The sequence below is a fragment of the Pseudophryne corroboree genome, chromosome 7, assembly GCF_028390025.1.
Source record: "Pseudophryne corroboree isolate aPseCor3 chromosome 7, aPseCor3.hap2, whole genome shotgun sequence".
NCBI classification, from domain to species: Eukaryota; Metazoa; Chordata; class Amphibia; order Anura; family Myobatrachidae; genus Pseudophryne; species Pseudophryne corroboree.
The window spans coordinates 54054478-54077818 of record NC_086450.1 but is presented as its reverse complement, the minus strand read 5'-3'; the positions used below and the strand labels follow the sequence as shown (position 1 = coordinate 54077818).

The 23341-nt window shown below is 45.4% G+C and overlaps 1 protein-coding gene across 1 annotated transcript in view; it reads right to left on the bottom strand.

Moving 5' to 3' along the window:
• Positions 1-13160: 13160 nt before the first annotated feature.
• The window catches only part of LOC134943358 (putative methyltransferase DDB_G0268948), an 87553-nt gene continuing 77372 nt past the window's right edge, over positions 13161-23341 (bottom strand). The window contains exons 5-6 of the mRNA XM_063932247.1: positions 18967-19104; positions 13161-13278 (exon numbers count right to left, since the gene is read on the bottom strand). Coding sequence (XP_063788317.1) covers positions 13191-13278; positions 18967-19104 — 226 coding nt within the window. The 3' untranslated portion in view covers positions 13161-13190. The remainder of the gene's footprint in view (positions 13279-18966; positions 19105-23341) is intronic.

Here is a 23341-nt window from a genome sequence, read left to right as displayed (position 1 = left end):
TAGAATAAGTGCATTGTCCATTTCTGCTAGGAGAGGCTTATGGACTCGGCAGTGGACAGGGGATGCAGATTCTAAAAGGCACATGGAAGTTTTGCCTTACAAGGGTAGGGAGTTATTCGGGGATGGTCTCTCAGACCTTGTTTCCACAGCAACAGCTGGGAAGTCAGCATTTTTGCCCCATGTCCCCTCACCAGTGCCAGATTAAGGTCCACATGGGCCTGGAGCTGAAACTTATGAAGGGCCTATTGTATGCCGCTGCAGGGGGTGGGACAATTGCTGTGGCGGAATGACTGATATGGGGGTGTAGCCAGTACTGTGGGTATGGTTATCCCCGTGGAGGGCATAACTGGTGCACACCTTCAACCACTTTATAGTGGAATTATAACAAGAAAAAAATGTTTTACTGTGAAAGGGTGAGAACTGTATTATCTGCCTTTTCTTGAGTGCTTGAATAGTTTAAATTTATAGAAAATAAAATTAAAATAAATCAGGTTTAGCTTACAGCATTGCAGATGTGCATGTGTGAGCTGGTTTGGGTTCACAGTTATACTTTTTAATAACAAAAATGTAATTTTAAATAAAAATAGATAGTAAAGATGATTTAAAAAATCGAAAAAGTATTCACATATAAAAATATATCTATTTAAAAAAAAAATTAAGCTGTCATTGACATCCTGAGATAGCGCTAATAAAACAGTTCAGTTCTCAGTGGTTTCTTTATGGGGACTTTTGTGTATAGTAGTATTATTATTATTATTATTATTATTAGAGATAGCTAAAACTTTTTCTTTTGTATTACCTTTTATGTCTATGGCAAAAAACATAAAAATCTACCCCTTGTACCTTGAAATCACACTCTCTGAAAATGTTCTTAATTTTCAACCTTTGTATGATTAAATATTTAGTACTCTATAATACAGACAGCATCTTAGTGACCACCATATAATACAGAGCATTACAGTGACTGACATATAATATGGAGAGCATCAGTGACCACAATATAACACAGGCAACGCACTGACTGCCATATAATACAGAGAGCATCACAATGAGCACTATATAATACAGCGAGCATCAATGACCACAAGTGGTCGCTACAGCACATTGAGCAGGGGGGGGGGGGGGGGGAGAGGTCAGCACATATAAACATACTGGCATGCTGGTTATCCTGGGGTTTGGCACTGCATGTCTCACAGCTGTTGTGCGACACCTGGGACTCAGCATTAGGCTTTACTCTCTGTCTAACCTCCCCCCCTATCCCCAGACTCCTATGAAACCTGCACTGTCTGGTCGGCTACAAATTACAAAAAGCATCAGTGACCACCATATAATACAGAGGGCATCACAGTGAGTGCCATATAGTACAGAGAGCATATGATACAAAGAACTCCAACGACAATCACAAAATACTCAGGTCATCACAGCAACACACTATGTATGGCCTCTTGAATGGGATAAATCAGACAGCAATCTGCAGGCAGATCTTATATATGAAGGGAGATACCAAGTAGCAGTGTTACCTCTAACACATAGAGACCTCTAGATACTACCTGTGTTGGTGTAATTTATGACCCATCAAAAATTGTGAACAAGCTATACATCACTTTTTCCAGATGTTATAGGCACATACTCCATTGCACTCCATAAGTGTGACCCATTTAAGATATACCTTACCTGTCCTGATGTTCTGCTCCCCTCTAACAGTGCCTTAATAGTATCCACTACTAGATGTTGACACCAGGTACCTCTCTCTAGAGACTAGGCCACTGGGTGGGAGAGAACGCAGGGTGGGAGAGGGACATATTGTGGATATGGACACTCGGTGGGAGAGGACGCAAGGTGTGAGAGGGACATATTGGGGATTGGTACACTGGGTGGGAGAGGGACATATTGGGCATTGGGACACTGGATAGGAGAGGATGCAGGGTGGAAGAGGGACATACCGGGACACTGGGTTGGAGAGGACACAGGGTGGGATAGGAACATATTGGGGATTGGGACACTGGGTGGGAGAGGGACATATTGGGGACTGGGTGGGAGAGGGGACGCAGGGTGGGAGAGGGACATATTGGGGATCGGGACACTGTGTGGGAGAGAACGCAGGGTGGGAGAGGGACATTTTGGGGATCGGGGCAGTGGGTGTGAGATGACGCAGAGTGGGAGAGGGATATACTGAGGATTGGGACACTGGGTGGGAGGGGGGACGCAGGGTGTGAAAGGGACATACTGGGGATTGGGAAACTGGGTGTGATAGGACGCAGGGTGTGAGAGGAACATATTGGAGATTAGGACACTGGGTGGGAGAGGACACAGGGTGGGACAGGAACATATTGGGGATTGGGACACTGGGTGGGAGGGGGGACGCAGGGTGGGAGAGGGATATACTGGGGATTGGGATACTGGGTGGAAGAGGACGCAGAGTGGGAGAGGGTCATATTGGGGATTGGGACACTGAGTGGGAGAGAACGCAGGGTGGGATAGGGACATATTGGGCTTTCTGATTTAACATTAAAGCCTACCAGTCCTTGATGGGCACCCTGTGTGGCTCCAGCAGTGACAGGAACAGGAACCAGGTGCACTCCACGTGGGCGTCCGGCAGCAGGGATGAGAGCCGGGTGCACCCCATGTGGGCATCCGGCGGCAGCAGGGACGAAATCTGGGTGAACCCCACATGGGTGCCCGGCGAGACTTCGGCAGCGGCAGGGAGAGCCGGATGCACACCATATTGGCGTCTGGCGGGGCTCCGGCAGAGCCGGGAGCAGCATATTGTAAGTGCAGCAGGCTGGCCACTTCCCCCGCCTCCTGCTGCACTATTTTCTATTCAATAAGAAAAAAAACTACTTCTGGTGGAATATATATACACATTAAGCAAAAGGAACCCCCTTGTGTAAGTGCCCCAGGCCCACCTGGGGCCTTAATCCTGCTCTGCACACTGGTTGCCTATTTAAAGCTTTGGAAGAACGAACTGACAGCAGCTCGAGCTGAAGTGGCAGGACTTCAGGTGACCCGAGAGGACAAAGCTGCTGACTGTCCAGGGGGGTGGAGCTATCAAACGTGTGCAGAACTGCAGGCTTTCCAGGGGATGGCTCCAGGCTCAGTGTGGAAGGAGTGAAGGAGGGGGCGGAGCTTATCATCGGGGGACAGAGCCTCAGCCTTGGATGGCATGGGAACGGAGAATCAGACAATCTGAAGCACAGCTGCAGCCTGCATGGATGGGGTCGGGAGCAGAGCTTATCGCGGTGTGGGCGGAGCTTAGCACAACTCGGTGTCGAGTTCAGGTAACATGGGGGGGATGAGGGCGGATGTGCATAGTGCGGGCAGCACGGAGGGTATAGGCGGAACCTTGGCAGGGAAGGAGGCGTATGCTGTTGAGTAGTGGTGACAGGAGAAAAGTATCTCTCCTGTCACCGCTGGCTGGTTGCACTGCATGGGATCCCATGGGCCTATTTTCAATGGGGGGCCTGGAGCTGCAGCTCCATCCGCCCCATTGTTAATCCGGCCCTGCCCCTCACAGCCTAAGAAAGCGCCGTATTATCAGGTACAGTCCTTTCGACCCCAGAAAAACAGGCGGGGAAAAGGCGGGTCCTTTCTGTCTAGAGGCAGAGGAAGGGGAAAAAAGCTGCAACATACAGCAGGTTCCCAGGAACAAAAGTCCTCCCCCGCTTCTTCCAAATCCGCCGCATGACGGTGGGGCTCCACAGGCAGAGCCAGGTATGGTGGGGGGCCGTCTCAAAAATTTCAGCAATCAGTGGGTTCGCTCACGGGTGGATCCCTGGATCCTTCAAATAGTATCTTAGGGGTACAAGCTGGAATTCGATGCGCCTCCCCCCCGCCGTTTCCTCAAATCGGCCTTACCGACAACTCCCTCGGGCAGGGAGGCTGTGCTAGAGGCAATTCACAAGCTGTATTCCCAGCAGGTGATAGTCAAGGTACCCCTACTTCAACAAGGACGGGGTTACTACTCCACACTGTTTGTGGTACCGAAACCGGACGGTTCGGTGAGACCCATTTTAAATTTGAAATCCTTGAACACATACATAACAAGATTCAAGTTCAAGATGGAATCGCTCAGGGCGGTTATTGCAAGCCTGGACGAGGGGGATTACATGGTATCCCTGGACATCAAGGATGCTTACCTGCATGTCCCCATTTACCTTCCTCACCAGGAGTACCTCAGATTTGTGGTACAGGATTGCCATTTACCAATTCCAGACACTACCGTTTGGACTGTCCACGGCACCGAGGGTGTTTACCAAGGTAATGGCAGAAATGATGATACTCCTTCGAAAAAAGGGAGTTTTAATTATCCCGTACTTGGACAATCTCCTAATAAAGGCGAGGTCCAGGGAGCAGTTACTGGTCGGAGTAGCACTATCTCAGGAAGTGCTACAACAGCATGGCTGGATTCTAAACATTCCGAAGTCACACCTGGTTCCTTCCACACGCTTACTGTTCCTGGGGATGATTACGGACACAGAACAGAAAAAAGTGTTTCTCCCGCAGGAGAAAGCCAAGGAGCTGTCATCTCTAGTCAGAGACCTCCCAAAACCAAAACGGGTATCGGTGCATCACTGCACACGAGTCCTGGGAAAAATGGTGGCTTCATACGAAGCAATTCCATTCGGCAGGTTCCATGCAAGGACCTTCCAGTGGGACCTCTTGGACAAGTGGTCGGGATCGCATCTTCAGATGCATCAACTGATAACCCTGTCTCCAAGGACCAGGGTGTCTCTACTGTGGTGGCTGCAGAGTGCTCATCTTCTAGAGGGCCGCAGATTCGGCATACAAGACTGGGTCCTGGTGACCACGGATGCCAGCCTTCGAGGCTGGGGCGCAGTCACACAGGGAAGAAATTTCCAGGGACTTTGGTCAAGTCAGGAGTCGTCCCTACACATAAATATTCTGGAACTGAGGGCCATTTACAATGCCCTAAGACTGGCAAGGCCTCTGCTTCAAAACCAGCCGGTTCTGATCCAATCAGACAACATCACGGCAGTCGCACATGTAAACCGACAGGGCGGCACAAGAAGCAGGATGGTGATGGCAGAAGCCACAAGGATTCTCCGATGGGCGGAAAATCACGTACTAGCACTGTCAGCAGTGTTCATTCCGGGAGTGGACAACTGGGAAGCAGACTTCCTCAGCAGACACGACCTACACCCGGGAGAGTGGGGACTTCATCCAGAAGTCTTCCTACTGTTGGTAAACCATTGGGAAAGGCCACAGGTGGACATGATGGCGTCCCGCCTCAACAAAAAGCTAAAGAGATATTGCGCCAGGTCAAGGGACCCTCAGGCGATAGCTGTGGACGCTCTAGTGACACCGTGGGTGTACCAGTCGGTTTATGTGTTCCCTCCTCTGCCTCTCATACCAAAGGTACTGAGAATAATAAGAAGGCGAGGAGTAAGAACGATACTCGTGGTTCCGGATTGGCCAAGAAGAGCTTGGTACCCAGAACTTCAAGAAATGATATCAGAGGACCCATGGCCTCTACCGCTCAGACAGGATCTGCTACAGCAGGGGCCCTGTATATTCCAAGACTTACCGTGGCTGCGTTTGACGGTATGGCGGTTGAATTCCGGATCCTAAAGGAAAAGGGCATTCCGGAGGAAGTCATTCCTACGCTGATAAAAGCCAGGAAAGAAGTAACCGCAAACCATTATCACCGTATTTGGCGAAAATATGTTGCGTGGTGTGAGGCCAGGAAGGCCCCAACAGAGGAATTTCAGCTGGGTCGTTTTCTGCACTTCCTACAGTCGGGAGTGACTATGGGCCTGAAATTGGGTTCCATTAAGGTCCAGATTTCGGCTCTGTCGATTTTCTTCCAGAAATAACTGGCTTCACTGCCTGAAGTTCAGACTTTTGTAAAGGGAGTGCTTCATATTCTGCCCCCTTTTGTGCCTCCTGTGGCACCTTGGGATCTCAATGTGGTGTTGAGTTTCCTAAAATCACATTGGTTTGAACCACTTAAAACTGTGGATCTGAAATATCTCACGTGGAAAGTGGTTATGTTATTGGCCTTGGCTTCGGCCAGGCGTGTGTCAGAATTGGCGGCTTTGTCATGTAAAAGCCCTTATCTGATTTTCCATATGGATAGGGCAGAATTGAGGACTCGTCCCCAGTTTCTCCCTAAGGTGGTATCAGCTTTTCACTTGAACCAACCTATTGTGGTGCCTGCGGCTACTAGGGACTTGGAGGATTCCAAGTTACTGGACGTAGTCAGGGCCTTGAAACTTTATATTTCCAGGACGGCTGGAGTCAGGAAAACTGACTCGCTTTTTGTCCTGTATGCACCCAACAAGATGGGTGCTCCTGCTTCTAAGCAGACTATTGCTCGCTGGATTTGTAGCACAATTCAGCTGGCGCATTCTGCGGCTGGTTTGCCGCATCCTAAATCAGTGAAAGCCCATTCCACGAGGAAGGTGGGCTCATCTTGGGCAGCTGCCCGAGGGGTCTCGGCTTTACAACTTTGCCGAGCTGCAACTTGGTCAGGGGCAAACACGTTTGCTAAATTCTACAAATTTGATACCCTGGCTGAGGAGGACCTTGAGTTCTCTCATTCGGTGCTGCAGAGTCATCCGCACTCTCCCGCCCGTTTGGGAGCTTTGGTATAATCCCCATGGTCCTTATGGAGTCCCCAGCATCCACTAGGACGTCAGAGAAAATAAGAATTTACTCACCGGTAATTCTATTTCTCGTAGTCCGTAGTGGATGCTGGGCGCCCATCCCAAGTGCGGATTGTCTGCAATACTTGTATATAGTTATTGCCTAACTAAAGGGTTATTGTTGAGCCATCTGTTGAGAGGCTCAGTTATATTTCATACTGTTAACTGGGTATAGTATCACAAGTTATACGGTGTGATTGGTGTGGCTGGTATGAGTCTTACCCGGGATTCAAAATCCTTCCTTATTGTGTCAGCTCTTCCGGGCACAGTATCCTAACTGAGGTCTGGAGGAGGGGCATAGAGGGAGGAGCCAGTGCACACCAGATAGTACCAAATCTTTCTTATAGAGTGCCCAGTCTCCTGCGGAGCCCGTCTATTCCCCATGGTCCTTACGGAGTCCCCAGCATCCACTACGGACTACGAGAAATAGAATTACCGGTGAGTAAATTCTTATTTTTTCCATAGTTATATACAGTATGTGAATACTTTTTTCACCTTAAAGAACCTCTTGTTTTGAGTAACTGTTTAGAAATTACTACACATTGGGGTATATGCAATAGCGGGCGAATTGGCAAAATAGGCGAATTCCGGGCCGTTTTCGCCTCCAAAAATCAATTCGCCTATGCAGTGCAGTCATTTTTCGCAAAAAAACGGCCCGTCAAAATTCGCCTTTTCTCAATTCGCCTTTTTCCGAATTCGCCTTTTCTGCAATGGTACAGATGCTGCAATTCGCCTCCAGCATATTCAATTCAAGTTTGGAAATTCGCCTGCAGTGCTTTTAGACAGCAAATTCGCGATTTTCACTCCGCCACACTTTGGAGGGTGAAAACAAATAAAAAATTTTTAAACATGTTTTTTTTTGTGTTTTTTTTTTTAGGAATAGCAGATCTATTTATATTAGAAGGGATTAGGTTTTTTTTTTTTTTTTGGGGGAGGCACAAATATTATTTATATATTTTTTAAAATAATATTTTTATTGTTTTATTTTTTTTATTGCTGGAACGGTAAAATCCGGGGAAAAAATGGCGTGGGGTCCCCCCTCCAAAGCATAACCAGCCTCGGGCTCATTGAGCTGGTCCTGGTTCTAAAAATGCGGGGAAAAAATTGACAGGGGATCCCCCGTATTTTTAAAACCAGCACCGGGCTCTGCGCCTGGTGCTGGTGCCAAAAATACGGGGGACAAAACGAGTAGGGGTCCCCCGTATTTTTAACACCAGCATCGGGCTCCACTAGCTGGACAGATAATGCCACAGCCGGGGGTCACTTTTATACAGTGCCCTGCGGCCGTGGCATCAAATATCCAACTAGTCACCCCTGGCCGGGGTACCCTGGGGGAATGGGGACCCCTTCAATCAAGGGGTCCCCCCCCCCCAGCCACCCAAGGGCCAGGGGTGAAGCCCGAGGCTGTCCCCCCCCCATCCAATGGGCTGCGGATGGGGGGGCTGATAGCCTTTGTGTTCAAAAAAAAAGATATTGTTTTTTCCATTAGTACTACAAGTCCCAGCAAGCCTCCCCTGCAAGCTGGTACTTGGAGAACCACAAGTACCAGCATGCGGGAGAAAAACGGGCCCGCTGGTACCTGTAGTTCTAATGGAAAAAAAATACCCAAATAAAAACAGGACACAGACACCGTCGACAGTAAAACTTTATTACACACTGCCGACACACACATACTTACCTATGTTCACACGCCGACATCGGTCCTCTTCTCCATGTAGAATCCCGGGGTACCTGAAAATAAAAGATCAATTATACTCACCTCAACAGGCTCCAGAGATAAATCCACGGACTTGGCAAAAAAAGAAAGCGCATTTACCCGCACCAAAAACGGACTGAAAGGTGTCCCATGCTGACACATGGGACACCTATCCACGATTAAGATCTGTCAGTGACAGTTGTCACTGACAGGTCTCTAAGCCAATCAGGAAGCGCAACTTCGTTGCGCTAACCTGATTGGCTGATCGCTGTGACAGCGCATCGCACAGCTCCCTCCATTATATTCAATGGTGGGAACTTAGCGGCTAGCGGTGAGGTCACCCGCCGGTCAGCGGTGACCGGCGGGTGACCCCACCGCTAGCCGCTAAGTTCCCACCATTGAATATAATGGAGGGAGCTGTGCGATGCGCTGTCACAGCGATCAGCCAATCAGGTTAGCGCAACGAAGTTGCGCTTCCTGATTGGCTTAGAGACCTGTCAGTGACAACTGTCACTGACAGATCTTAATCGTGGATAGGTGTCCCATGTGTCAGCATGGGACACCTTTCAGTCCGTTTTTGGTGCGGGTAAATGCGCTTTCTTTTTTTGCCAAGTCCGTGGATTTATCTCTGGAGCCTGTTGAGGTGAGTATAATTGATCTTTTCTTTTCAGGTATCCGTGGATTCTACATGGAGAAGAGGACCGATGTCGGCGTGTGAACATAGGTAAGTATGTGTGTGTCGACGTATGAAATAAAGTTTTACTGTCGACGGTGTGTGTGTCCTGTTTTTATTTGGGTATTTTTTTCCCAGTAGTACTACAGGTACCAGCGGGCCCGTTTTTCTCCCGCATGCTGGTACTTGTGGTTCTCCAAGTACCAGCTTGCAGGGGAGGCTTGCTGGGACTTGTAGTACTAATGGAAAAAACAATCTTTTTTTTTGAACACAAAGGCTATCAGCCCCCCCATCCGCAGCCCATTGGATGGGGGGGGACAGCCTCGGGCTTCACCCCTGGCCCTTGGGTGGCTGGGGGGGGGGGACCCCTTGATTGAAGGGGTCCCCATTCCCCCAGGGTACCCCGGCCAGGGGTGACTAGTTGGATATTTGATGCCACGGCCGCAGGGCACTGTATAAAAGTGACCCCCGGCTGTGGCATTATCTGTCCAGCTAGTGGAGCCCGATGCTGGTGTTAAAAATACGGGGGACCCCTACTCGTTTTGTCCCCCGTATTTTTGGCACCAGCATCAGGCGCAGAGCCCGGTGCTGGTTTTAAAAATACGGGGGATCCCTGCCCGATTTTTCCCCTGCATTTTTAGAACCAGGACCAGCTCGATGAGCCCGAGGCTGGTTATGCTTTGGAGGGGGGACCCCACGCCATTTTTTTTTCGGGTTTTTCCCCGTTTTTTCCCGTTTTTTAAAATCGCGGTAAAATCCGCAAAATCGGCCGATTTTCGCCCGCGACTCTGGCGAATCCGTTTTTCATTGCATATGGTGAATTCCGGAAGCCACCTTCCGGAATTCACCTGGCGAATTTGGTCGAATTGAAAAAACGGCGATAATTGCCGCGATTTCGCCCGCTATTGCATATACCCCATTGTGTTTTTTTTTTGTTTTTTTATTACGTTTATTTGTCATATATCCATGAGTCATTTCATCATTGATTGAAGCTGGATGTAGTTATGTGACTGGTGGACAGAAGACCGGCAGTCACATTACCTCCCCCTACATCCCGCCCCCTCACAATCCCGAGGGTTGGCATGCAACAAGCAGGGTCTATTCCCACTCGTGGGTGTACACAACACCCATAGAGTGGTAATAAAACCCGCTCGCCCTCCGCTCCCTCCCCACACCGGCATGGTGTTTGAAAATGTGTAGGAAGATGAGGAAACCCTCACGCTCTGCTGCAAGCTTAAATGCTTTTGATCAATATATGAACAAATATGACTTGCTTTCATTTGCTAGACAGAGATATGCAGTAGTGGTTCCAAATTACGACAATTGTCTTAATGTATTGTGTTAATTTCTTTTTTATTCTGTGTTTATTGAAAATTCAAAATGTATACAAGCATTGAAGACATTTCCCTCCATCAGCAGAGCATAGGTGCAAACAAAGCAATAATTGACCAGGAGAAAAATCATAAACAGTTCAATGAGATTCAACGTATACGTAGTAAAATTTTAATAACCCATACAGGGAAAAACAATAACTAAATATAAAAAAGAAAAGAACAAGCATGGAAGTAGGATATATTGGGAAAGGGGATGAGGGAGTGATGAACCGCCATGAAATAGATAATCCACAGATCAGAAATTATATGGCATATATATTCCAAAAACCCAATAAATCGGATTACGTGTCTGGTGGGATTGTGGTTTTATATACGGCTGAGGACTTGTATACCATCCAGGGGAACCAGGTGTTAGTGAAGTCAGAAGGTTTATCTGTTGAGGAAATTAAAATATCTGCCCTTGACATGAAATAATCAATCTTGTGCAACCAATCTTTGCGCTTGGCAGGTATGAGAGAGCTCCAAAGTACTGATATAACTGATTGTTACTCCTCCACCTTAGTAATGTAGCACAATTTCCTGTACTTCGTCAACAGCATTGGAGAGTGGCTGAGTAACCAAAATGTGGGGTCTGTGGGTATGCTGGTTCCTAAAATTTGCTGGGACATGGTTATAACGTCAACCCAGAAGTTGGATAAATGGGGACAATCCCACCAAAATGAAATAGAGTACAAAAGGCAAAGGAACACCTCCAACAGGAGCCAGAGGTGGAACGAAATACGGACGGGAAAAGGAAGGGGTATCTGCTGTACCATCGCAAATTATCTTACATTGTGTCTTCTTCACAGCAATACACATAGAGCTAGAATAGGTCTTCCATTCCTGTTTAGACAGAGAAAGGCCCAAGTCTTTTTCTCAAACACTGGCATACTTTGGAATAGAGGTACTGTAGTATGGTTAATTAGTAATAGTTTGTAAAGCATAGACACAGTGTGGGAAGGTGATTTGGGCGAGACACAAAGATTCTCTAAAAAAGTAAGAGCCTTCCCAGCAAGGGTTGCCCTATTGGCTGTAGTTAGGTAATATTGTACTTGTAGGATCTTGCAAAAATCAGTATGGGGGATATCCAATTTGTCTCTAATCTCGGAAAAAATTTATAATACTAGAAGCAGTCACCAGCTGGCCAACTCTAAAGAGAACCTGGCAGTCCAACTAGAAAAGTGTAAAGAATTTATGACTGGCTGTAACCGGGGGTTAGGCAAGAAGGAGGTACGAGGGCCAAAGTCAGAATATATGAATGGAGAGCATCTCAGAACTCAGCTCCTTGAGTCCTGTTGGAGAAAGAGTGCTATGTAAATAAAATTATTGTTGTTATTATTATTAACTCTCCAGAGAGAAAGCGTGGGAGATATCGTTTGATGGGAAGGAGAAATTTGGGGAAGATCAGGCATCCATAGCACAATTTCAGGGTGTTGTTTCATGCAAAAACACTCTAGTGCAACCCACTGCTTTATGCCATGATTTCTGGTCCATGCAGGAACTCTGTTGAGAGCTATGGCATGACAATATATAATGTCAGGTAATTGAAGGCAACCCATCTGTTTCAGGTGTGATAAAGTTTCTCGACTAATTCTGGGTCTTTTACTGGACCAAATAAACTCTTGAATCAAGAGGGAAAGTGAGCAGAACCATAACTTGGGAACAGCTATCAGCAGGGTCTGGGGGACACAAAGCAGTTTGGGAAGTATGTTCATTTAACCACATTTATTTGGCCTAACCAAGAAAGTTGTATTAGATGGCAATTATTATAGTCTGAGCAAATAGCAGATAGAAGGGGAGTGAAGTTTGCGTGGAATAATTGCGACAGAATCCTAGTTAGCTTAATCCCTAGATATGTAATATGGGAGGGGTGCCAGGTGAACGCAAAGGCATGTTGTGATAAAAGAGTGTTTCCGCACTGACCTAGAAAATATTTTTTAGAAAAGTTTTAAACGAACATTACCCATTTTTTTTACTGTATTGTCAAAATTACAAATTTGTTGGCGGTGCACCAAGGGTATCAGTAGTATCCTACTGTTAGGTCCAATTGTGAAAAAGAGAAAAGAAAGATGAGACCCTTGTCTGGCACACTCATTAGTAAGAACAAAATATTATATGATTATATTAATTTTTTAAAACATAACCTTTATTCAGATAACTTAAAATGTGTTTCCCCTTCTGATATGTACACTTGACAGTGTACTAGGAAAACGTTATAAAGCTCAATATACAATAATATAAAGCTCAATATACAATAATAATCTTATTCAAATTACTGATATTTTTTCAATAGTTTTAAAGGCTAAATTGCCTAATATGCAGCAGGAGTAATAATATGGTCCTGAGAAGAACTTGTTACACAGCACACCCTGGAGAAAACGAGTAATGCCTATTCAATATCCTACCCTGGATTTTAGCACAATGACATGCAACCTGACAGTCAGGTTAATGTACACACTAATAAAAAGGTTCATTACTGTATTTCCACAATTATTTACCGTCCCATCTGTGGAGACCAACAACGCTAAGGCATGTTAGGGACCCGATACTATGGAAGGAGGAGAGGAAATAAGAAGGCCTGTAGACTTTGAGAAGTTGATCTTAAAATTTGACAATTATTTTTTAATTGATCAATAGCAAATGATTTCATGTATTTAAAGTGTCATGTGACCAGACTATGGCGATAATGAATAGAGATGTGAATAGAGATGTATCATTTTATTAGGCCAATGGAGAAGAAAGTAATTGATGACATCATCAATGCGTCTTCTGCGGTCACCGTGTTAACTCTTACAAGCCAGGACGCAATAGTGTTTAATATGGGCGTTCATCACAGCAGAATCAGCCTTTTCCCCCAATATTTCTCGGAACCTGCAAGAATGGAGTGTATTCAGCAAAGTACTGCAATGTAAACCAACACATTTATTAAACAAAATTCAATTTATACAATTCAAACTTGTAGCTTATTTAGACATTTTTTAAGTTATTTGGTGCATTATATGCTTACCATTCATGTTAGGGAAGTTATGTTCTCTGCTGCAGTTAATTCCAGGCATCCGAACTATTGAAGCTACAGTAATTTGCACAATTGCCTTACAGTAGGTTAATGTCTAGTCTGTTGAGATGTCTCTCAGGCGAGAGGTTGTCATTTGACAATGAACGCAGTTATAAATGATGTTCTTGAAAATTTTTGGATACTTTGGTTTTGCTTTGTATGGATATGGGTGGTCATTCCGAGTTGTTCGCTCGTTATTTTTCTTTCGCAACAGAGCGATGCGCATGCGCAATGTCCGCAGTGCGACTGCGCCAAGTAAATTTGCTATGCAGTTAGGTATTTTACTCACGGCATTACGAGGTTTTTTCTTCGTTCTGGTGATCGTAATGTGATTGACAGGAAGTGGGTGTTTCTGGGCGGAAACTGGCCGTTTTATGGGTGTGTGCGAAAAAACGCTACAGTTTCTGGGAAAAATGCCGGAGTGGCTGGAGAAACGGAGGAGTGTTTGGGCGAACGCTGGGTGTGTTTGTGACGTCAAACCAGGAACGACAAGCACTGAACTGATCGCAGATGCAGAGTAAGTCTGGAGCTACTCAGAAACTGCTAAGAAGTGTCTATTCGCAATTCTGCTAATCTTTCGTTCGCAATTTTGATAAGCTAAGATTCACTCCCAGTAGGCGGCGGCTTAGCGTGTGCAAAGCTGCTAAAAGCAGCTTGCGAGCGAACATCTCGGAATGAGGGCCTTGGGTTCTTGATTAATCTTCCACTGGACTACTACATAATGCATTAAGTATAACTATTTGGAGACTGGACTTTGAAAAGCCAGGACTCTCATCTGACATTGGGAGTTGGTAACAACCATCTATCTTTTCAATGTATTACTATCTTTAGTATTGATCATATTTCATATTTAAAGGTTCCATTTAGATTTGCAGTTGTTCCAGAAGGATGATGTAGTTGGCATACCGACGCTCGAGATACCATTGGTCAGAAGACCGACACTGGAATACCGACACCACTCAGAATCCTGAAGCCAGAATCCTGACAGTCAGAAGCCCGAATGTAAGCATGCCAGGGAAGGTTAGGGTTAGGCTGCAGGGTAGGGAGGAGATGGGAGGGGAAGGGAGGGGAGGGGGAGTAGGGTTAAACACTTGAAGAATATTAAGGGGGGTTAGGATTAGGCTGTGGGAAGGGAGGGTTAGGGTTAGGTTGCTTGTAGGGAGCATAAGGGGAAGGGCAAAGGTTAGAGGGAGAGTAAGGGCTGCCCTACTTACCTGAATTATTTAGAGATTCTCACCATCAGGATGCCAATTTCATGATTTTGACCATTGGCATCCTGACTGTCAAGATCTTTTATCCAACCCCCAGAAGAGACTGCTAATTCTGGAGCCAGATATATATTTAAATATTCGTTAAGGAGGATGTATTCTATGATTGTTATAATGATATTGTCATTTCTACTGGATTTCATGGTATAAGGTTTTGTTTACACCAATAACTTCAATAAGCACTGTCCTCATTTACTCCAGATCTCTCAGGAGAAGAGAGTAATAGTATATTAAGGAGACTACAGGTGCAAAACTGATTTTAAAGAATATCATATTTTCCTTATTTTTACCGCTATTCTGTTTTTTTTTTTTTTTGCATGGCTCCACACCCTGCCTGATTTTATAACTGTTGAATGGCGCCATGCTTTCTTCCATAAATACCAAAGCAGCATTGTGCTTATATATTTCACAGACACAGGTACACTCTTAGGGGGTTTCAAGTTGCCCAGAAATGACCTGCCTCTTGGACTGGAGTGGTATTGGATCACAACCAGTTTGCCCTACAGACTGGTCCTTATTCTGGGATCATTCGCTTTACTGTGCATGCCACGGATCACTTTGATCCATTTCTGTTGACCATAACCCTGCCACTGACAGAATGTGACATCTGGGACAGCGTTCTTCTCAGTTCGTACACATCGTATGTTTGAAATGCTGTCAGTGGGGGGAAAGATGGGTCAGAAGTGTCTGACAGTACTGTATGTTAAACAGTAAGTGGGTCAGGAAGAGGGGATTTATAGGGGGGAATTCAATTGTTTGAAAAGTCGGATGGGTGTATGTTTTTTCCTGTCTATTAGATAGGAAAAAACAGACACCCAACTGATTTTTCAAACAATTGAATGCCCCTCATATTGTTATATGTCACTATTCTTCTATGTGTCATGAACTGTTTATATTCAATTTGCACTCAGAAGTGCTCACATGTAATTGCAATCTACTCAACTACATGGGTTTATACAGGTTCCCAATGGCTATGTTTTGATATGGACTCTTTCGGGAACTTGATGTGATATGTGACTAGATAATACAGATTTACAATGAGCCATAACACTATAAGTAGTAGCAGCATTGCTGATGAATGTGGTAGTAATAGTATGCTTGTAATAGTGGTATTGCTGCTGCTGCTGGTAGTAGTAGCAGCAGTGGCATTGCTAGTAGTAGTATTGCTGGTGACAGTAGTAGTATGGAGAGTAGTAGTATTGCTGGTAATAGTAGTGGTATGGCTTGTAGTAGTATTGCTGGTAGTAGTAGCAGTGGCATTGCAAGTAGTAGTATTGCTGGTGGTGGTGGTAGTAGTAGTTAGGCTAGTATCGCTGGTGGTGGTAGTAGTAGTATTGCTGGTGGTGGTGGTGGTGGTGGTAGTAGTAGTAGTAGTAGTAGTAGTAGTAGTAGTAGTAGTAGTAAGGATAGTAATAGTATTGCTTGTGGTAGTAGTAGTAATGGTGGTGGTGGTGGTGGTGGTGGTGGTGGTGGTGGTAGTAGTAGTAGTAGTAAGAATAGTAATAGTATTGTTGGTGATGATAGTAGTATTGCTGTGGTAGTAGTAGTAAGGATAGTAATAGTATTGCTGGTGGTAGTAGTAGTAATGCTGGTAGTAGTAGTAAGGATAGTAATAGTATTGTTGGTAGTAGTATTGCTGGTGGTAGTAGTAGTAGTATAGATAGTAGTAGTATTGCTGGTTGTAGTAATAGTAGTAGGAGTAGTAACTATAGTAAACATATTGCTGGTGGTAGTAGTAGTATTGCTGGTACGGGTAGTAGTAGTAGTAAGGATAGTAATAGTATTACTGGTTGTAGTAGCAGTAGTAGTAGTAAGTATAGTTATAGTATTGCTGGCGGTAGTAGTATTGCTGGTGGTGGTGGTGGTAGTAGTAGTAAGGATAGTAAGAGTATTACTGGTTGTTGTTGTTGTTGTTGTAGTAGTAGTAGTAGTAGTAGTAGTAAGTATAGTAATAGTATTGCTGGTGGTAGTAGTAGTAGTAAGGATAGTAATAGTATTGCTGGTGGTAGTAGTATGGATGGTAGTAGTATCGCTAGTGGTAGTAGTAGTATTGCTGGTGGTAGTAGTATGGTGAGTAGTAGCAGTATTACTGGTGGTAGTAGTATTGCTGGTGGTGGTGGTAGTATGGATAGTAGTAGTATTTCTGGTGGTAGTAGTAGTTTGGCTAGTAGTAGAGAAATATGGCTAATAGTTTTGCTTCTGGTAGTAGTAGCACTGTTATTAGTAGTATTGCTGGTGATAGTAGTAGTAAGGCTAGTAGAAGTAGTATTGCTAGTGGTAGTAGTATGGATAGTAGTAGTATTGCTGGTGGTGGTAGTAGTAGTAGTAAGAATAGTAAGAGTATTACTGTTGTTGTTGTTGTTGTTGTTGTTGTTGTTGTTGTAGTAGTAAGTATAGTAAAAGTATTGCTGCTACTACTTGTGGTGGTAGTAACAGTATTGCTGGTGGTAGTAGTAGTATGGATAGTAATAGTATTGCTAGTGGTAGTAGTATGGCTAGTAGTAGTATTGCTGGTGGTGGTGGTAGTAGTAGTATTGCTGTTGGTGGTAGTATAGTTAGTAGTAGTATTGCTGGTGGTAGTAGTAGTAGCATTGCTGGTGGTGGTAGTATAGTTAGTAGTAGTATTGCTGGTGGTAGTAGTAGTATTGCTGGTGGTAGAAGTATGGATAGTAGTATTGCTGGTGTTAGTAGTAGTTTGGCTAGTGGTAGAGAAATATGGCTAATAGTTTTGCTTCTGGTAGTAGTAGCACTGCTATTAGTAGTATTGCCGGTGATAGTAGTAGTAAGGCTAGTAGAAGTAGTATTGCTGGTAGTAATATTAGTAGTAGTATTGCTGGTGGTATGGTGGTGGTGGTGGTGGTGGTGGTGGTAGTAGTAGTAGTAGTAGTAGTAGTAGTAGTAGTATTGCTGATAGATTTAGTATTGCTAGTAATATTATTGCTGGTGGTAGTAGTAGCAGCAGTAGTATTGGTAGTTGAAATAGTATTTTTGGTAGTAGTAGCATTGCAATTAGTAGTAGTATGGCTTTTATTTATTCATTTATTTATTAACAGTTTCTTATATAGTGCAGCATATTCTGTTGTGCTTTACAGTTGGAACAACAATAGTGTGGTAGTAGTGGTAGTATGGCTAGTAGCTATGGTGGTGGTAGTATGGCTAGTAGTATTGGTGGTGGTAGTATGGCTAGTAGTATTGGTGGTGGTAGTATGGCTAGTAGTATTGGTGGTGGTAGTATTAGTAACATTGCTTGTAGTAGTAGTTGTATTGATGTTCTTGATGTTGGTAGTAGTAGTAGTAGTAGTATGACTAATAGTAGCTGAAGTATTGCTAGTAATAGCATTGCTGGTGGTAGTAGTAATATGGCTAGTAGGAATAGTAATGCTGGTATTAGTAGTATGGCTAGTAATAGTATTTCTGGTAGTAGTAGTTGTAGTATGGCTAGTAATAGTAGTAATGCTGGTGTAAGTAGTAGGGCTAGGAAAAGTATTTCTGGTGGTAGTAGTAGTATGGCAAGAAGTATTATTGCTGGTTGCAGTAGTAGTATGGCTAGTAGCATTAGTGGTATTGCTGGTTTTAGCAATAGTATGGCTTGTACTATATTGCTTATGGTGGTGGTGGTGGTGGTGGTGGTAGTAGTAGTATGCCTAGTAGTATTGCTGGTAGTAGTATTATGGCATGTACAGTAATAGTAGTATTGCTGGTAGTAGTATTATGGCATGTACAGTAATAGTAGTATTGCTGGTAGTAGTAGAATTGCTAGTAGTATTACTATAGTACAGACACAGAGGCAGCATATTGGCAGTCCCACAGTACATTTTTTTACAATGGGGATATGGATCAAAGATTGTAAGTAGGAAAGGCGGAAACGTTGCTAGCTTCTAGCTATTGCTTTATAGAATGTACTAGATAAATGATAGCCAGTAGCAGATTGGTTGATGTGGACAACTTCTTCGCTTGCCCTCTTTAGAAAATTTGATACATCTCCTGCATACTGTAATATGGCATAAAAATGCAATTTCTTATTGGATAGTATTGCCATTAGCACCATTCAATTTATAGACATACTGTAGAAGTGCCCAGGCTCTACGCACATTGCCATCACACAGCCATGTCCTGTACAGCACCACCCACTGAGTACAGGTTTTTTATTTATTAGCACCAATTACATTGGTGAATAATACACAGCCAATCCAGAGAGGTATTAAGTTGCATTACCACCTAGGTACCACCACGTACTTGTTCTCAGTCGTTACCAAGAATTCTGCGGCTCCGGCTGGATCTTTATCCGCAAATGCCTGGTACATGTAAATTGCCTGCATATAGCCCATAATGTCTGATATGGACATCTGAACAGTGACTGGTATATCAGTGATCCTGTAATATAAGAAGAGAAGGCATGCAATGGATTACTAAGAAGGTGGAACAAATACAGTTTTTGCATAATAATCAGATTTTGAGAGTGAGCAAGATGAATATCTAATTTCACATTCAGTTGGATAACTACAGTCCTGTGAATCTGCCCTGCACCCAGACACAATGTCGATGTTAGACGCAGATAAGCAATAGCTTAGTTACCGGTGAGGGTGCTCAGAAATAAGAGAGAAAGTGAAGGGGTGATACCTACAGTATACCACTGTATCTATTCCCGGCAGAGGCTGGCTGGCAAGAGGGGCAGGGTGCCATCTGCCCCCTGGGCCAGTAAAATTGAAGTGATCCAGGGCCGCCTGGCTGTGAGAGGCAAACAGAGATCCTCCAGCTCCCAATGGCTCTGAGTTATAACATTTAACTCCCCTGCCTGACTGCTGAACAGTAGGGGCTATCAGAAAATGTCTGCCCCTATAGCAGGCTATTAGAAAATGGCCACTGCTGACCAATGAGGTTCCAGGTGTTTGTCAGACAGGGCTGGTAGGCTAAGAATTTGATTATTGTTCTTAGACATATTGATTTTTCAGATATTTCACTACACATTTAAACTGCATCTCCATTAGATAAACCACGCCTGCATTTTTTTTTTGTCACATCCATTTTGCCATTGCTGTGCGCTGGTAGAGAAGCCAGGGCCACTTGATTGCCTTTGTCCCCCATGCTAAAAGTTGCCAGCCAGCCACTGATTCCCGGGCAAGACTCTTAAGGAGGGGAGACCAAGCATGTGGACATACACAGGGATCCCATATTTGCTTTATCGGACTAATCTACTAAAACATGATGCATTGATGTTGAAAATTGAACCCAGATCCAATGCATATGTGGTCATGAGGTATAATGATCCACTGTGCAACATGGTAATGGATATCATACTGGCTCCTATAGCTGCCATCAGAAATTGTGGGGCCTGGGACTGACAAAATAGGCAGGACCTGTGCTGAGCTGTGGATATTATGGATGGAGATTCAATTGGTGCATAAACTTGTTTTAAAAAATTGATGACGTTTGGGCTGTGGGGGTGGATTGTTATAATTATACCATATCAATCTATCATAATATATGATACTATATAAATACAGAAATATACTGTAGGAGACAAATACTGTATGTTGTAAATTCACACACACAGAAAACCAGAGCCTATCCAAAGCTGGATTAGCATGAAATACATTAAAATAGCCAGATTCACATTAAAAAAAACTCTGAAATAGCCAGATCCACATAAAAAAAACACTGAAATAGCCAGATCCACATAATAAAGCACTGAAAAAGCTCGATTCACACATAAAAAAGCATTGAAAAAGTCAGATCCAAATAAAAAGTTAGATCCGAATAAAAAAGGATTGAAAAAGCCAGATCCATGTGAAGAAAAAAAAACACTGAAAAACCCAGAGCCACATAAAAAAACATTGGATAAACCAGATCCACATAAACAAAACACTGAAAAACCCAGAGCCACATAAAGAAAATAGAAAAAGCGAGAACTAAAAACTAAATTGAAAAAGCGAGATCCACATTGAAAAAAACATTGCAAAAGTCAAATCTAACTAAAGAAAAAAATAGAAAAGTCAGGTCCACATAATTTTTTTTTTAAATGCTAGAACTACATGAGAGGCATCTTACCTTCAGGATCTCCTTCAGATCCCTCACATTCAGGCAGGTGGTAGCTGGACAGTGCTGGCTGGGTGAGACAGAGCCCCTCTAGCAGATTTCTGCCTCTTTCAGAACTATCTCCCTGGGGAGAGATCTGTCACCGGCCCCGACTGCTCTGGCTGAGTGGCCTGGCTTGGAGCCCATGGCAACCTGGCCACCCCAGAACATATATTAAGCAACGGCTTCTGATTGGCTGCTGGACCACAAGTTCTGATTGGCTGGCAGCCGGCATCATATTCGAAATGTTGCCAGCGCTGTCTCTGTCTCCATGGCTGCCTGCCACCTAAGCACCATCCATGAACACCATTGCCACCTGGGCCCCCTGTGTGACCGGACCAAGGACAACAGTCCCAATGGTTCCCTGATTATGGCAGCCCAGAGAGGCTGGTGCACACAGGGATGGGCAGAGGGGCTGGTGCACACAGGGGATGAGCAGAGAGGCTGGTGGACACAGGGGATGAGCAGAGAATCTGGTGCACACAGGGGATGAGCAGAGAGGCTGGTGCAAACAGGGGATGAGCAGAGAGGCTGGTGCAAACAGGGGATGAGCAGAGAGGCTGGTGCAAACAGGGGTTGAGCAGAGAGGCTGGTGCACACAGTGGATGGGCAGAGAGGCTGGTGTACACAGGGATGGGCAGAGAGGCTGGTGCACACAGGGGATGAGCAAAGAGGTGGGTGTACAGAAGAGGTGGGCAGAGAGGCTGGTGCACATAGGGGATGAGCAGAAATACTGGTGCACACAGGGATGAGCAGAGAGGCTGGTGCATACAGGGGATGAGCAGAGAGTCTGGTGCACACAGGAGGGGGGCAGAGAAGCTGATGCACACAGTGATGGGCAGGCTGGTGCACACAGGGGAATGGCAGAGAGGCTGGTGTACATAGGGATGGGCAGAGAGGTTGGAGCACACAGGGGATGAGTAATGAGGTTTGTGCACACGGATGTGCAGAGAGGCTGGTGTACACAGGGGATGGGCAGACAGGCTAGTGTACACAAGAGGTGGGCAGAGACAGGGCTGGGCAGAGAGGCTGATGCACAAAGTGGATAGGCAGAAATACTGGTGCACATGTGTTACCCCGAGGATAAAGAGTGCGATGAGGCGCAACTGTATTTGATGCCCGAACATGGCCATCCTAAAAGAGTCGCCACTCAGCAGGTCCAAGCCAGTCAAGATCCGATCTGGGCTCTCACCAGTGCTGTAACAAAATTGTTGAAAGAAATCCGAGACATACGCCTGGAACAGGCCAGGAATAAACGCGGAGGATGGCGTCATGATTCAAATGTGAAGTTGAGCCTTTAAACGACATGACCCCGAGGTGAGGGACCGACCCTCGGAAAGAACCTCGCCACAATACGTGGGCAAGTGTCCCCACTTGAAGATAAGGGTCAATGGAGTACAAATGGCAGCTCTCCTAGATACCAGATCCCAAGTGACGACTATTCAGCTCACCGAGTTCTGAAAACACTGGAAAGAGAGCGAGACCACCTACCACCTGGCTAAGCCTACTGGCCAGCATTGGCCAACCAATTCAATTCCGTGGCTACTGGGAGTCCGATTTGTCTATTGGCAAGGTACAGCTAAAACACCAAGGCTGTTTGGTCACAACTTCCTGCAGTGAACACCTGCCCCCTGTCATTCTGGGGATGAACGTGTTAAAGAATTGTCCTGACGAGCTGGTGGAGGCCCTCAGGATAGAGATGAGGTCCGTGGCCCAGAGAGAACGGAAAACGATGCAGCAGACGATGCGTCTGCTTGAAGGGCACAAGCGGTTCACTAACTCCAAAGGAGAGGTTGGCAAGGCAAGGATCACGGACCGCCAACCCATTATACTTCGACCCAATGCTGAACACGTGATATGGTGTAAGGCCAGGATCGGCCCAGGTGGGCGGGATTACGAAGCAGCCATCGAAGCCTGTGACCCCGATGGGCAAAACCCATTCGCAGTGGCCAGGATACTGGCGAGAGTGGAACGTGGATGAGTTCCAGTCCGGGTACTCAATCCATACAGTGACTTGACGCTGGCCACTGGAATTGCCCAGTGGCCAGCGTGGTGTTGGTCAATTTTCAAGAAGTCTTGGGAGAAACCGTGTCCGGGACTCAACCAAGAACTCTGGCCAGCCAATCCAGCCTAATCACCACGAGCACCCCTTGGTGGAACGAGATACACCAGAGGACCAATGAAAGGTTGTTATCCAAGTCGTGTGCAGGAATGCCGGGGCTTTCAGCCAACTTTGGTAGAGCAGAGGGGCTGAAACACCACATTCCCACCGGAGTGAGCCAGTCAATAAACAAAAGCTACAGGCCGCTCCCACCGGCCATTTACTAACCGGTACGAACCATGATCAGCGAGATGCAAGAGGCCGGCATGATCAAGGAGAGCCACAGCCCATGGGCTGCCCCGCTGGTCATTGTCAAGAAGAAGGATGGCAGCCTTCGTTTCTGCATTGACTACAGGAGGTTGAATGCAGTCTCACACAAGGACGCATATCCATTACCACGAATTGAGTCCCTGACTGCCCTGAAGATCGCTGTCT